Source organism: Diuraphis noxia, unplaced genomic scaffold, assembly GCF_037042655.1.
Source record: "Diuraphis noxia isolate RWA-SAM2 unplaced genomic scaffold, SU_Dnox_SAM2 contig0005, whole genome shotgun sequence".
Taxonomy (NCBI): Eukaryota; Metazoa; Arthropoda; class Insecta; order Hemiptera; family Aphididae; genus Diuraphis; species Diuraphis noxia.
Window position 1 is genome coordinate 18,487,074 of NW_028301715.1, and position 12,301 is coordinate 18,499,374.

The 12,301-nt window shown below is 26.0% G+C and overlaps 1 protein-coding gene across 1 annotated transcript; it reads left to right on the forward strand.

Annotated features, from left to right (window-relative positions):
• The first annotated feature begins 2,987 nt into the window (after positions 1-2,987).
• Positions 2,988-8,991, forward strand: LOC149055011 (uncharacterized). The gene is made up of 5 exons (XM_089229302.1): positions 2,988-3,136; positions 4,013-4,148; positions 7,569-7,654; positions 7,744-7,900; positions 8,282-8,991. The coding sequence occupies exons 1-5, from the start codon at positions 3,062-3,064 to the stop codon at positions 8,524-8,526; spliced, it is 699 nt and encodes a 232-aa protein (XP_089085428.1). The 5' UTR covers positions 2,988-3,061; the 3' UTR covers positions 8,527-8,991.
• Positions 8,992-12,301: the final 3,310 nt, after the last annotated feature.

Sequence of the window (12,301 nt, forward strand, 5' to 3'; positions counted from 1 at the left end):
GTGTTAAACAATTTTTGCATTATACTTTTTCTACATCACTTATTTATTTTATCTTATTTATTTATGCCAAACAGCAATTTACAAAATATATGTGAAGTACATAAATTAGGTGAATGATAACAGTAAGATTAGATTACAATTAAAATTAAAACAGCTTAAAACTAGAAAATTACAAATAAAATGCAGTATTAAAAATATACAGACAGATAAATAAAAAGAGAAAACATACTAAATTTGAATAAATTACATGGCATTATTGATACAACGAGCATGCAGTGCAAAGGATGGTTATGGCCATACAGGCGCGGATCCAGAGGGTGGGCTGGGTGGGCCCAAAAATGGTATTTTCATGTTCAACAACTTAAAACTTAACCCAAAACACAACATTTTATGTGTATTTTCATCCATTGGCAAATTATATAGATAACAACTTTATTATCTTAAATTTGAGAATTATTTTATCTTGATCCCTCCTAAAATTTTACATATGGACACCCATATTTCCATCGTGTTAGTAGACATATTAGGTATACGCGTTTGACATCTTTAGTACAACTGAAACAGTAATACCACATAAATACATAATAGAATAATAGGTACCTACCTATATGGTAATATCTATATTGTACGAAAAAATGATTAAATATAAACATTATTATTTTACAATTTAGTAGAATAAAAATTTTATTGATTTATCTCATTCCAAAAATATTATAAAGTTTATTTTAAACAGAAAAAGTTGTAAATAAATTTCACTAAGTATAGGTATTAAATAATTTAAAAGTAAGCTAGTAAGTATTAAGAATAAATGTGAAACTATAGTTTTCAATGTTTTCATTGTTTTATTGCGTATAGCCTATTCTGAGTATAAGATAGCTGTTTATCAATAATAACTGAGAATGCATTTAAAAATATTTTACCCTAGGCTGGGTAAAAACCTTGAATATTCGTTGGGGTGAGATTTATGATTTGCAAATTTCGGGAGTGGACTTGCAAATTCTTGCTAATTATAACGAGTGTTTTGACGCTGGTTTCGAATGTTTCGGATTCGGATAACAAGCAAGGGCTGCGTGAAGTTAGTCATTTTTTGCTTCCACCCTTAATAATTAGTTTATTATTGACTGCAAATTCTGGGATTGGACTTGCAAATTCTTGCTAATTACTTGCAAAATTTTTTAACTTGTTTTAAATAAGAATAAGTGCCAAATTCATGGACGTATTTTTCCATGTAACTCAATAATTTTTTTTTTTAGCTATTATTAGTACTGGACTATTTATTTAAATTTTTATAACTAAATGAAAATTATTCTTGATCAAATCTTAATTTTACTGTATTATCTTTTGTGGTGAAATTTATGGGCCCACCCAAAAAAATATTCCTGGATCCGTGCCTGTTGCCATAGGAGATGGAGTAAGTTGGAATATGAAAGGGTGCGTTATGTCTTGAAGGGTAGATAGGAACACGGACCTTAATGAAGAAAGGAGATCTGAGGAATCTATTGATCCATCAAGTAGATATTGGATAAGACGGAGATCAGCATTAATATGTCGAGAAGAAAGCGTTGGGGTATTTAGGTTTAAAAGCACGGATGAGTAGTCATGCAGAGGGTGGTCAATCTTGGGTAAGAAAGACTTAGGTATACAAATGTTTAAAACAGTGTATCTTGTCTGTTAATATATAGGTATTCGTATGTTGTCCTTACATTATATAGATAATTGTCTTCATATAGGTCTCATACTAAATTTGATTTTCGCTGTGTAGGTCACATGCTAAATGAATACCAAAATAATAAACCTAATTAGATACAATATACAATTTTCAGAGTTCTTCAACTATCAGAAAAAAGTCTTCACTCTTCACAGGAAAAATAACCATTAAAATAAATAATAAATCTAAATTAGTATCTACTATAAAATCATTATTTTTAACTTATCTATTAATTTCTCAATTGGATTAAAAATTAAAATAATGGTTTAAGTATATTAAAGGTAAGTAGTATAACAGTGTATGTTATTTTTGGGAGTTTCATCAAATCATTTAATATTACATGAAAATTTGTTGAAGGTATATACTGTTAAAAATCCGATGAATATGTGCATAAATCGAAACTTCAACTTTCTCTCTCTCTGTCAGTCAATTTTTAAGATAGAAAACCATAAAAAGTTAGCATGTTGAATGTGAGTACCTATAGATATCTACTTTCTGTATGTACCTATAATTATACAACTTAAATTAATACATTATACATATACCTATCACGTAATAGGAATGTATGTTTTACTGGTAAGAGGGGCGTGCCCAGGACTTTATTTTGCGGGTGATTTAAATTTTTTAAAATATAATATGTGTTTTTATTTTAATAAAAAAAATAATCTTAAGAATTTAAAAAAATTAATTCGGGGTGGTTAGAACTGAGAACTCCCAAAACCACTTCTGGGCACACTCCGACTGGTAATCACCAGTCGGTTCAAATGGTTATGAATTATAATATTTTAGCTTTGGATTTTGGCTTGACATATATTCAGGTTTTTATGGTGTATTGGAAAATTCTAATAAATTCAATTGATATGATTAAATCAAGTGATTTGTGGGTTTGTGACTAAAGCTGAACTATAATAAATTAATAATATACCTGTGCTATACGTAGCCACGTTGGTATCGAAGGTAACGTACTGTGATATTCTAAAGTATTGTTCATTATCTTGGTTAGGATCAGTCATTATTAAATTATACCTATTGAAATATGTCATATATGTTTGAATATTAAATATATATGTGCCTATATAATTAGAAAATCAATATACTCAATTACGGAAATGTAGGTATAAAGTATTATATTAATGTGTGGCGTATACGTATAACTATTATACCTACATATCTATATCATACCAACCTTTATAGTTTTTACTCTACAAAAATTGTGTTAAAGTCAGAATATACTAAACCATATAAATATAGATAATATATATATTTTTTATACCTTCCTATAGATATTAAGTTGTTCATATCGGTCTAATGGTTTCAGTCCAATGGTTATGCTTACGTTTCAATTAACGCAATATGCCGTTGATGTATACATTTTGTACATGGTTGCCATTGCGTCTCGGTACCATCATCGTCGGATTAATATCCATAGTAAGTGTTTTATTATATTACCTATATTTAAAATATCCATATATATATATATTCCATGAATTAATATATATTATGTAAGTAGGTATATTCTAGTCTTAATTATTAATACAGCTATAAATAGGTGAATATATATATATATCGGCGCAGAAGTAGGTACAGACTACAGAGTATATAGATAGGTACCCACTATAAGTATAATGTCGACATGGTATGATTATTATAATATAGGTTTACTAATTCTGTATTATTATGTATACCTACTGAATTAACTATTTATTACCTACTAATGATAATTTATCAGGTATCTAACAACTTTAGCCTTTAGGTTAAAAACTAATAAAATATATAAGCCTATATAATAATATAAACTTTTTAGTAATTATTATAATATTGTATTATTAGTGTATTACCAATCCTGACTTCGTAATCTAAATTAATCAAAATTTTCTATTATTTTCTATTATTGTTATTATTATTATAATTACTACCTATCATATTTTTTAACGTTTTACTTTTTAGCAATATTTGAAAAAGGACCAATGTAGGTATTTGTACTAATATGACATACTTAAAATGTAAGAATGATGATTTTCCATTTTTACATACATCAATAAATATTAAATAGTTATTGTTATTATTTAAAAAAATATATATTTATGTGTAAAATACTAAAATGTATACTTTTTTCACATTGACCCTTCTTGTACCCAGTCACAGACTATTACTAGTATTACTATACATCATACGTCATGATGTATTTATGTCCTACAGGCTACATGCCCTAGAACTTAGAAGTAAAATGATGAATTATGCAATGCAAAAATATAAGACATAAATAAATTAGTTATTTAAGTTGTGGATATTTTTTTTTTTTAGATACAGTCAACTATAATCGAAATAGTTTGCATCCTGAGTTTAAATATGACAGATACTATTTCTCATGAAATCAATAAAATGCTTCACTCAAATAACATGATTTATACGACAGAGATTTTGAAAGCAGTTGAAAAAGGTTATAATTAGATATTTTAATATAAATAAAAGTAGGTATCTTAGATACCGTATCTTTATAGTTAAATAAACTTTTTATAACATCCACGTTGTCATTTTAATTTTGGATGCCGGTTGAAACTTGAAGTGTTGATGAAGATTGTCCTCTTTAGGCTACAATAATGATAGGTACTTAATAAATTATTTATGTTGGAAATTGTACTGTTCAAATTAGTTTTATAAATGCATCGATTCGTTTTGTATAACATACTTATATCTAAAATACTAGCTGATAGGTATAGGTATAGACTCCTGTACTATTCAGTATTCTATGGAATAGTTCGGCGAGAATGGTAAGTATAAATTTCAATATTATGGATTACTTTAACATCGATAAAGGTAGTTTCGGACCTTTCGGAGGTAGCATCGTCAGAGGCATGAAAATAAATATTACCTATATACAGAGTGTCCCGCGAGGATTTACCTATTGCGATATCTCACGAAATAATAAAGATATCAAAATTCTGGTTTTGTTATAATAGACTCATAGGGATAAGAACTACAATTATTTCATTTTTAAATTTATTTGAATGTTTTGGTAAAAAATAAAAAAATATATTTTTGGTTCTAAGCGGAGCAAAGAATGTATGGATTTTACAATAATGTGCTTTTTTTGTGTCTGCATGTCATTAAGTTTTGTGGTAGTAAAAATGCTTATATTTTCGACTTTAGTACCTTGTTAGATAAGAAAATGAATCTAGTTAGTACTCCGAGGGCTCAATTGCTTAATAATCGCGGGATAACAAACTAAAAATTAAGGAAAAAACTGAAATTTTTACGCACAAAACAAATGACCATAGATACATGAAATTTTAAGTAAATGTTTATATAAGTATATTCTATCCACCATAAAATTTTCAAAAAATGTCGACTTAAGTTGAACTATTTATAGGCATATGTAAAGCTTGAAAATTTAAAACAAGGCTCCTCCCACATAGCATATAAGATATCCATATGGTATTCCTCAAATATACTAAGTATTCTATAGATATCTAAGCACTACAAAGAATATATTTAAAATATACGAATTTGGATATCATTTAAAGATCATGTATATTATAAATATTATATTATACATATGTCGTACTATATATTATAAATTTTTATATATAATAAGTATTCGATATTACATATTCATAGAATATTCGCACCATGATAAACATTGCATATTAGTAAAAGAATATATTGTATTGGATATATTCGATTCACATACAGTGACGGATCCAGTTGGTTTATAAATATACCAAAGCGAGTGCTTTATCTTATCTGTAAATTTGTCACGCGCCTTAGCATATTGTTGGATATGTATTGAAAATATATACATTCTAAATAGTATATTCATTACATTTGAAAAGAATATAGAATGCTATGTGGGCTATAACATATTGTTACAATAACAGTTGAAAAATAAAAGAAATACATGGCCACAATTTTTTTTTATAAGCATTCAAAGTTTGAATTTTGAGAAAATACTTAAAAATCACGAAAATTCGCAACTTATTTTAAGTTAAAAATTCATAAACAATTTTTTTTTTTAGATCTAAGATTTGAAAATTTAATTCATGATTCCTTATAAGTTATAAGTTTGTCTACTTTTATCAAAAATGTCCACCGGAAAGTCAAATATTTTAATAAGACAAGTTATAATAATCTATAATATATCCTAGACGGATAAACCGTCCGCGCTCAGAATCGTTTTTCGTATACAATGATATAATATATCATTGGATTCAAATTTAATACCATCCATGATCCATTATAGTAACCCACTTGTAACCTACTGTACAGCAGAGCGACATTCACTTTCCCGCTTTTTAAATATTTTTTCTAGTTTCAAAGAAATAAAATATGATTGTAACTAGGCACATTCGGCTAGTTATTATTATTATTATTATATTTATATTATTATTATTCAACACTACGGTGTTAAATAATTTACAATTTTTCTTAAACCTAAAAAAAAAATTAAAATCAGGAAATTAATGAAAATAAAATTTTGAAACATCAATATTTTCAGAAAAATAAACTTTACAAAATGGCTTTAGTGAACTTTTTGGAAATAATTAAATTAGAAAAAATATTTTTTAACTTTTTTACCAAAATATTAAAATATGAAATAATTGTAGTTCATATACTTGTGAGTCTTATTTCAAAACTATAATTTTGATATCTCCATTATTTCGGGAGATATCACAATAGGTAAATCCTCGCCGGACACCTGTATATTTATTATGGGGAATGGTAAACTCCTACAAATGTAGTGTAATCTCCTACAAAAGATAGTGTTAACTCCTACTAAAGATAGCGTTAACTCCTACAAAAAATTAATATCACTCGTATTGCTGTAAGAAATATCAATCTTGCAATATATTAACACATTAAACAAAAATTGTTTGAAAAATATAATACGAATTATAATAAAACAATAGTCATAATCATTTACGTTTAAAACAAAAATTAAATTAATCTATTTTTGTGGCATACTTTGGAGATAAACTCTAAACGTAAAATGTCTACTTACCTATATATATTTATTGTTTTGATTACGTATAAATTAATATTTCGAAATGTTTTTGTCTATCTGCGTTGTGTTGTATGACTGCTTCTAATTTTAATGTAGGTATGATTCGGTTTGTACATCTTTTAAAACTTTCATAAATAAATGGAGATTTGGATGATGATGATAAAAACTACTATTAAATCTCGAATGAAATGATTCACATGTATTAGTAGTTTCATTAGAAGACCACAATTTTTGAGGAAATAATGAAAACGAAAAAATATAATTTTCAGATAAATATTCGCAATATTGTTGGACTTTATCGTCAGATGGCATATTTTCTAACAAATCAGATACAAAGCAATCTTCAATATTTCAAAGTTACCTATGATAATTTTTAGTTTTTTGAGCTTTTCAACTTCAAAATCGTGAATTTAAGTAATATTACCATATTTTTAAAGGGAAAAATGTCTATGTACTTAGGAGATTACACTATCTTTGATTTTCAGGTAAAAATTTTAAAAGGTTATTAGTGTAGGAGTTTACATTTGGCCATATATATATATATATATATATATATATTATATGTATTATGTGTGTGTGTGTGGCTCGTGCAGCGGCGGGAATACAATTTAAAAAATAAAAAAGCTCACTTATCGCTACTGGTAATATTTTGTTACGGATTTTTCAACTTAAATCGAAAAACTAAAATTAATTAAGAGATTTAATAAACGAGAATGATATACAATGGATATAATTATTATAAGAATTAAAAATAAAATATTCAACATGTCGTGAATAAATTACCTAACGAACATGTTTATCATTAAATACAATAAGTATCCTATTAATGCATTATTAAATTTATTTTTATTTTTATAGATCCACAGAACTATATTACAAATATTATGATTTACTTTTTTTTACACACCATTAGTTGTGTTGCGTTAATATACGGAGCTTTTAAGGTACCTACCTCATTAAATAGATAGTCATTACTCATTATAGAAACTTTAAAAATAATTGTATTTTAATATTCATTATTTATTATTTTCAGAAATCAATTATTTTTATACTACCATATATAGTTCTAGAATTCATAAGATTATTTATCATATTTTACATGGTTATAACCTCTATGATTTTAATAAAAATTAATGTGTTGGATTTCTTATTTCTGATTTTTATTTCAGTAATTGGAGTATTTCTTTTACGTAAGTATCTTTAAAATAACATACCTATCATTAATAATTCTCGGTATAAATAAATAAAATATTGGAGTTAAATATTTAATAGGTATAATTTACGAAATTACTTGTACCTACACATGTTTATATTATATTTTGAATAATTAAGTTAAGTATTATAAATTAAAATATAATATACGACTAGATTTTTAATACAAATAATATTTAACATTTAATTTTATTAGTAATTTATTGTTAGGCACCAAAGGAAATGTTTAATGTTTTTTATACTTCAAGAAAATAACAATAGTTAAAATTTAAATCAAATCTATAGAAACAACTGCCGTATTGTATATAGTAATTTTTAAGTTTTAGATGAATAAAGTAATTTAGAGATTTGTTTTTTAGAAATATTGATTTATTTGTGGTGTTGTCCGTTGAGTTTGGTGCAATGCTTGATATTGGACAAGAAATTATTGGCATCCCAACCAAGAGAGGCTTTCGAGTCAAATAACTACAACAGAGCGTTACCGAGGACTGCGGTAAACAATCAGGACATCGTATATGATCCGCTATCTGATCATTATGGGTGGAGACCATTCAAACCCAGCTACAGCTATCCTTATAAAAATATGCCACAATACGAGTACTAACTGCTATAATATAGCCACAGTGCCACACAACTCCGCAAAATAATTAGTGTATAATTTCAATTCAAAGTACTAACACCTTTTATGCTATGAAGAAAAGTATTTTAAAAGTTAAATAACCTTCAAGTGCATTGATTCGGATCGTAAAATAACCACGTTAAAGATGATGTTTAAGTATTGAGGTCGAAATATTTTTTTTCTATAACTAATTTTATTTCACGTAATTTATTTGATGTTTTTGTATTTATATATTATTATAATGCGTTATATAAATTTAATATACGTACCTATTTACATTTTACGCACCAATATTAACTGTGAAACTTGTTTACACCTTTGCGGTTTACCTATAACGGCTAACCTATATCTGCAACTTTTTAATTTATACTCATCGATACATCCTTTTTCGTCACCTGCAGGTTAAATATTAACGTGTTTGCTTTTAAGTTATAGGTATTATTATTATATGTATTGTGTATTGTATATTATCAGTATTACCTACGTGTAATGATAATTTTATCAGGAAAAAAAATAACGACCGAATTTATTATTGATCCATTTTTACTCTATAAACAGATGATAAAAATACATAACTATAACATTTTAAATAATACAATTATATTAAAATGTAAATATTTAATTAATATGTATTGCGTATAATTATAATGCTAATTGCCTTAAAGTTGTCGAAGCAGAAATTTATAATTTCAAGACCAGAAAAAAAATTAGTAAAATAAAATAATTATATAGTTATTTATTATTATGCAGATTTGTGCAATCCTTAAAATTGTGTTATTTTAAATTATTCATTAAGTATGTACTTGTAAAATATTATTGATTTTCATATTATAGATATTAGATAATATTATGTGCCATGTGCGTATAATAGTTGCAAGATAGCAACCGCCATACAAATGAAAACTTTAATACATAATTTCACGCGTCTTACTCAATATACGTTGAACAGCACATTAAGATCATATTTAAACGATATTGAAATTTCGAGACGGGCTGAATAGCCGCTAACCCTCCTGGTTGGCTAACTATGCCACTAATTGGTATTATTATTATTTTATAATAAATCCAAGAAATCGAAAATCATGTAAAAGCATTAGCAAATAATTTCCACTGCTCTCTTTCAAATTCATCAGGTGCAATTAACTATAACCTTCTCACTTACCCAATTCATCATCGATTAAAACTAGGTCGTCCCGCTCGACCTCCTACACTAAGCCACCTTTCAACATCCAAATCTTAATTCTACACAATGTGTCATGCGTTTCTTCCAGATCACTCATTCACTCTACGACCTCTCTGTAACGTATAGTTATTAAATTATTGTAAATGTAAATATTAGAACATTATTGTAATCATATTGCTACTTCTGTGTTATATATGTATATCTTAAAATTATCAATTGTAAATTATCCTTAATTCCTACTTATAAAAAATATTTTCAACTATCAAGTTAATCAGTTAAAACTAGTGCAATTGTTAAATATCTCTAGATATAGATAGCATTAGGCTAGGAATATCTTATGTTTAAAACTTTAAAATAATAATAATAAAAAAAATTATTTTAATAATAATCGATAAAAAGTTATATTATGCATTAGCGCTCCCAACATGTACAATCCTTTGTAGCGGCCATTTTCATCAATAAGGCATTTGAAAAATTGTAGTTTTTTGTGATATTTACTAAACGTCAAACTATTACAATAAAATAATAATGGTTAAAATAACAATACTAATAATAAATATTATTCAAGTGGAGTTCAGAAATAATCGTCAATATTTGATTTGTATTTTTGTATGAAATATAAACAATATATTTTTACTGACGTGTTAAAATATGTTTAAAATTGATCAATATTTCTATTCAATTTAATTTATTTTGTTGTTTATTTAGTTTATACTAGGTGAGCATTTAATTTTATTAACTTATTTTTGTTAGCTTTTATATTTTTGAACATTGAAATTAGATCTATTTGATTGCATTGAATACTTTTTGCAATATTTTATACTTACGTGATATGTACCATGCATTTATATAGTCTATTCATGTAGTTAGTTTATTATTAGTTAGTCAATGTGCCATGACCGCGATTATTATTATTTTTAGATTTAAAACTATAATCATTTGACTTAAATTAGACCTGTCGCAAAAAATGCTATAAATCAATTGAACATTTGTAGGTACATACCTAATATATATTATATTATTTTCTTGATAGGTACATCAAACGTATAGATGATTAATACATATACACAATTATTTACATGGGGACATACACATTTGGATTTTTGTATACAATATATAAATATATAATATTTTTCCAAATTAAAAAAAAAATACTTTAGGTTTAATTATATATTAGTGTTTAATGTCTTGGCCTCTTTGAAAATCAAAGCACTCGTATCAGTGACAAATATATACAATATATTATACAATTACAGCACTTTTTTATTTGATAACTATGATAACTTAATTATATTATGTTGCCCAGGCCCCCATCACATCAAACATCGGGCTCTTGTACTAAACGTTTTTGCTGGCCTCATAAAATATTATTTAATACAAAAAATTATTCCTATACAAATTTCAAAGTTTCAAAAATTACAAATTAATTTCAACGAGCCCCTAAATAGTATTCAGATCCCTGTATTCCTATTCCAACCACCCCTTGTGGGGGGGACTAAGACTACCCGTTATGTATAATGATCAAATTGTTATTTGTTATTGATGAAAATTGTTAAAAAAAATATATATAAAAACAAATATAATAACAGATACAATTATACAATTATAATAAATTATTTATTTAATTTTATTGTTAGATAAGATGATATTCATATTATAAATTATCATTATTGATTATTAGCTAACAACCTATTATATAGTTGATTCTTAAGAGATTATAATAATTTTATAGAAATAGAACATTAAAATTCAAGATTTAGTACATATTAGGTACGTTATAATAATATAGGTTAGGTCTGAGGTATTCAAACTGTGCGTCGCTACTTCCAGTTACAGGGGCGTCACAAGAAATTGCGAAGCGATCCGCGTCAAAGCACCGGAAACAAACAATGTACCTTTTGTTCTTGTATATTATTTTTAATTTATAACGAAACATATCACGCGATCATTTGAAGTTTTATTTCTAGTACTATATATGGTCAATGTTATTATCCTAAATATTGGCCATATATTGTATCCTTGTATTGTTTCAATTTTTTCATAATAATTTAGGAGCTGTCAAAAAATTGTGAACACCCAAAGGAGACGTGGTATAAAAAACTTTTAATACCTCTGGGTTAGTTTAAAACTAATATCGTATATTATTGTATAATCTCTAATCTGTAACATACATTTTTTTCAATTTTAAGAACTGTTTGTATATACACATATATTGTTTAAATACATTTATTTTTGTATGCTAAAAAATAACTTTGTCAAAATGAAGATGCATTATGAGTAATGGTTATTAAATATTTAAGCCTATAATTTGTCTAATTATTAAAAAGCGTATATTTTCGTATATTTTGGGAATACATTATTGGCTTTATACACCATTTTCACGCTATATTATGCGTATAGTGTATTTATTTATTTTTATTTTTTTTGATGAAAATAATATACGTATAACCTAACCTAACGATGGTTGTCTGAAGTTTGATGATTTAAAATGGAAATTTATTGAATTGAAAAAAACTTGATACGTGAATTAAGTTTTTTTTGATGTTTAAAATATTTTAAGGTATTTACACAGTAAAA

Excerpts from the sequence above, each read along its gene's own strand:
- LOC149055011 (XM_089229302.1), top strand. The coding sequence starts at position 3,062 with ATGCCGTTGATGTATACATTTTGTACATGGTTGCCATTGCGTCTCGGT. Across the intron at positions 3,137-4,012 it reads TCGTCGGATTAATATCCATA|ATACAGTCAACTATAATCGA; the intron begins GTAAGTGTTTTA and ends TTTTTTTTTTAG. Across the intron at positions 4,149-7,568 it reads TTTGAAAGCAGTTGAAAAAG|ATCCACAGAACTATATTACA; the intron begins GTTATAATTAGA and ends TTATTTTTATAG.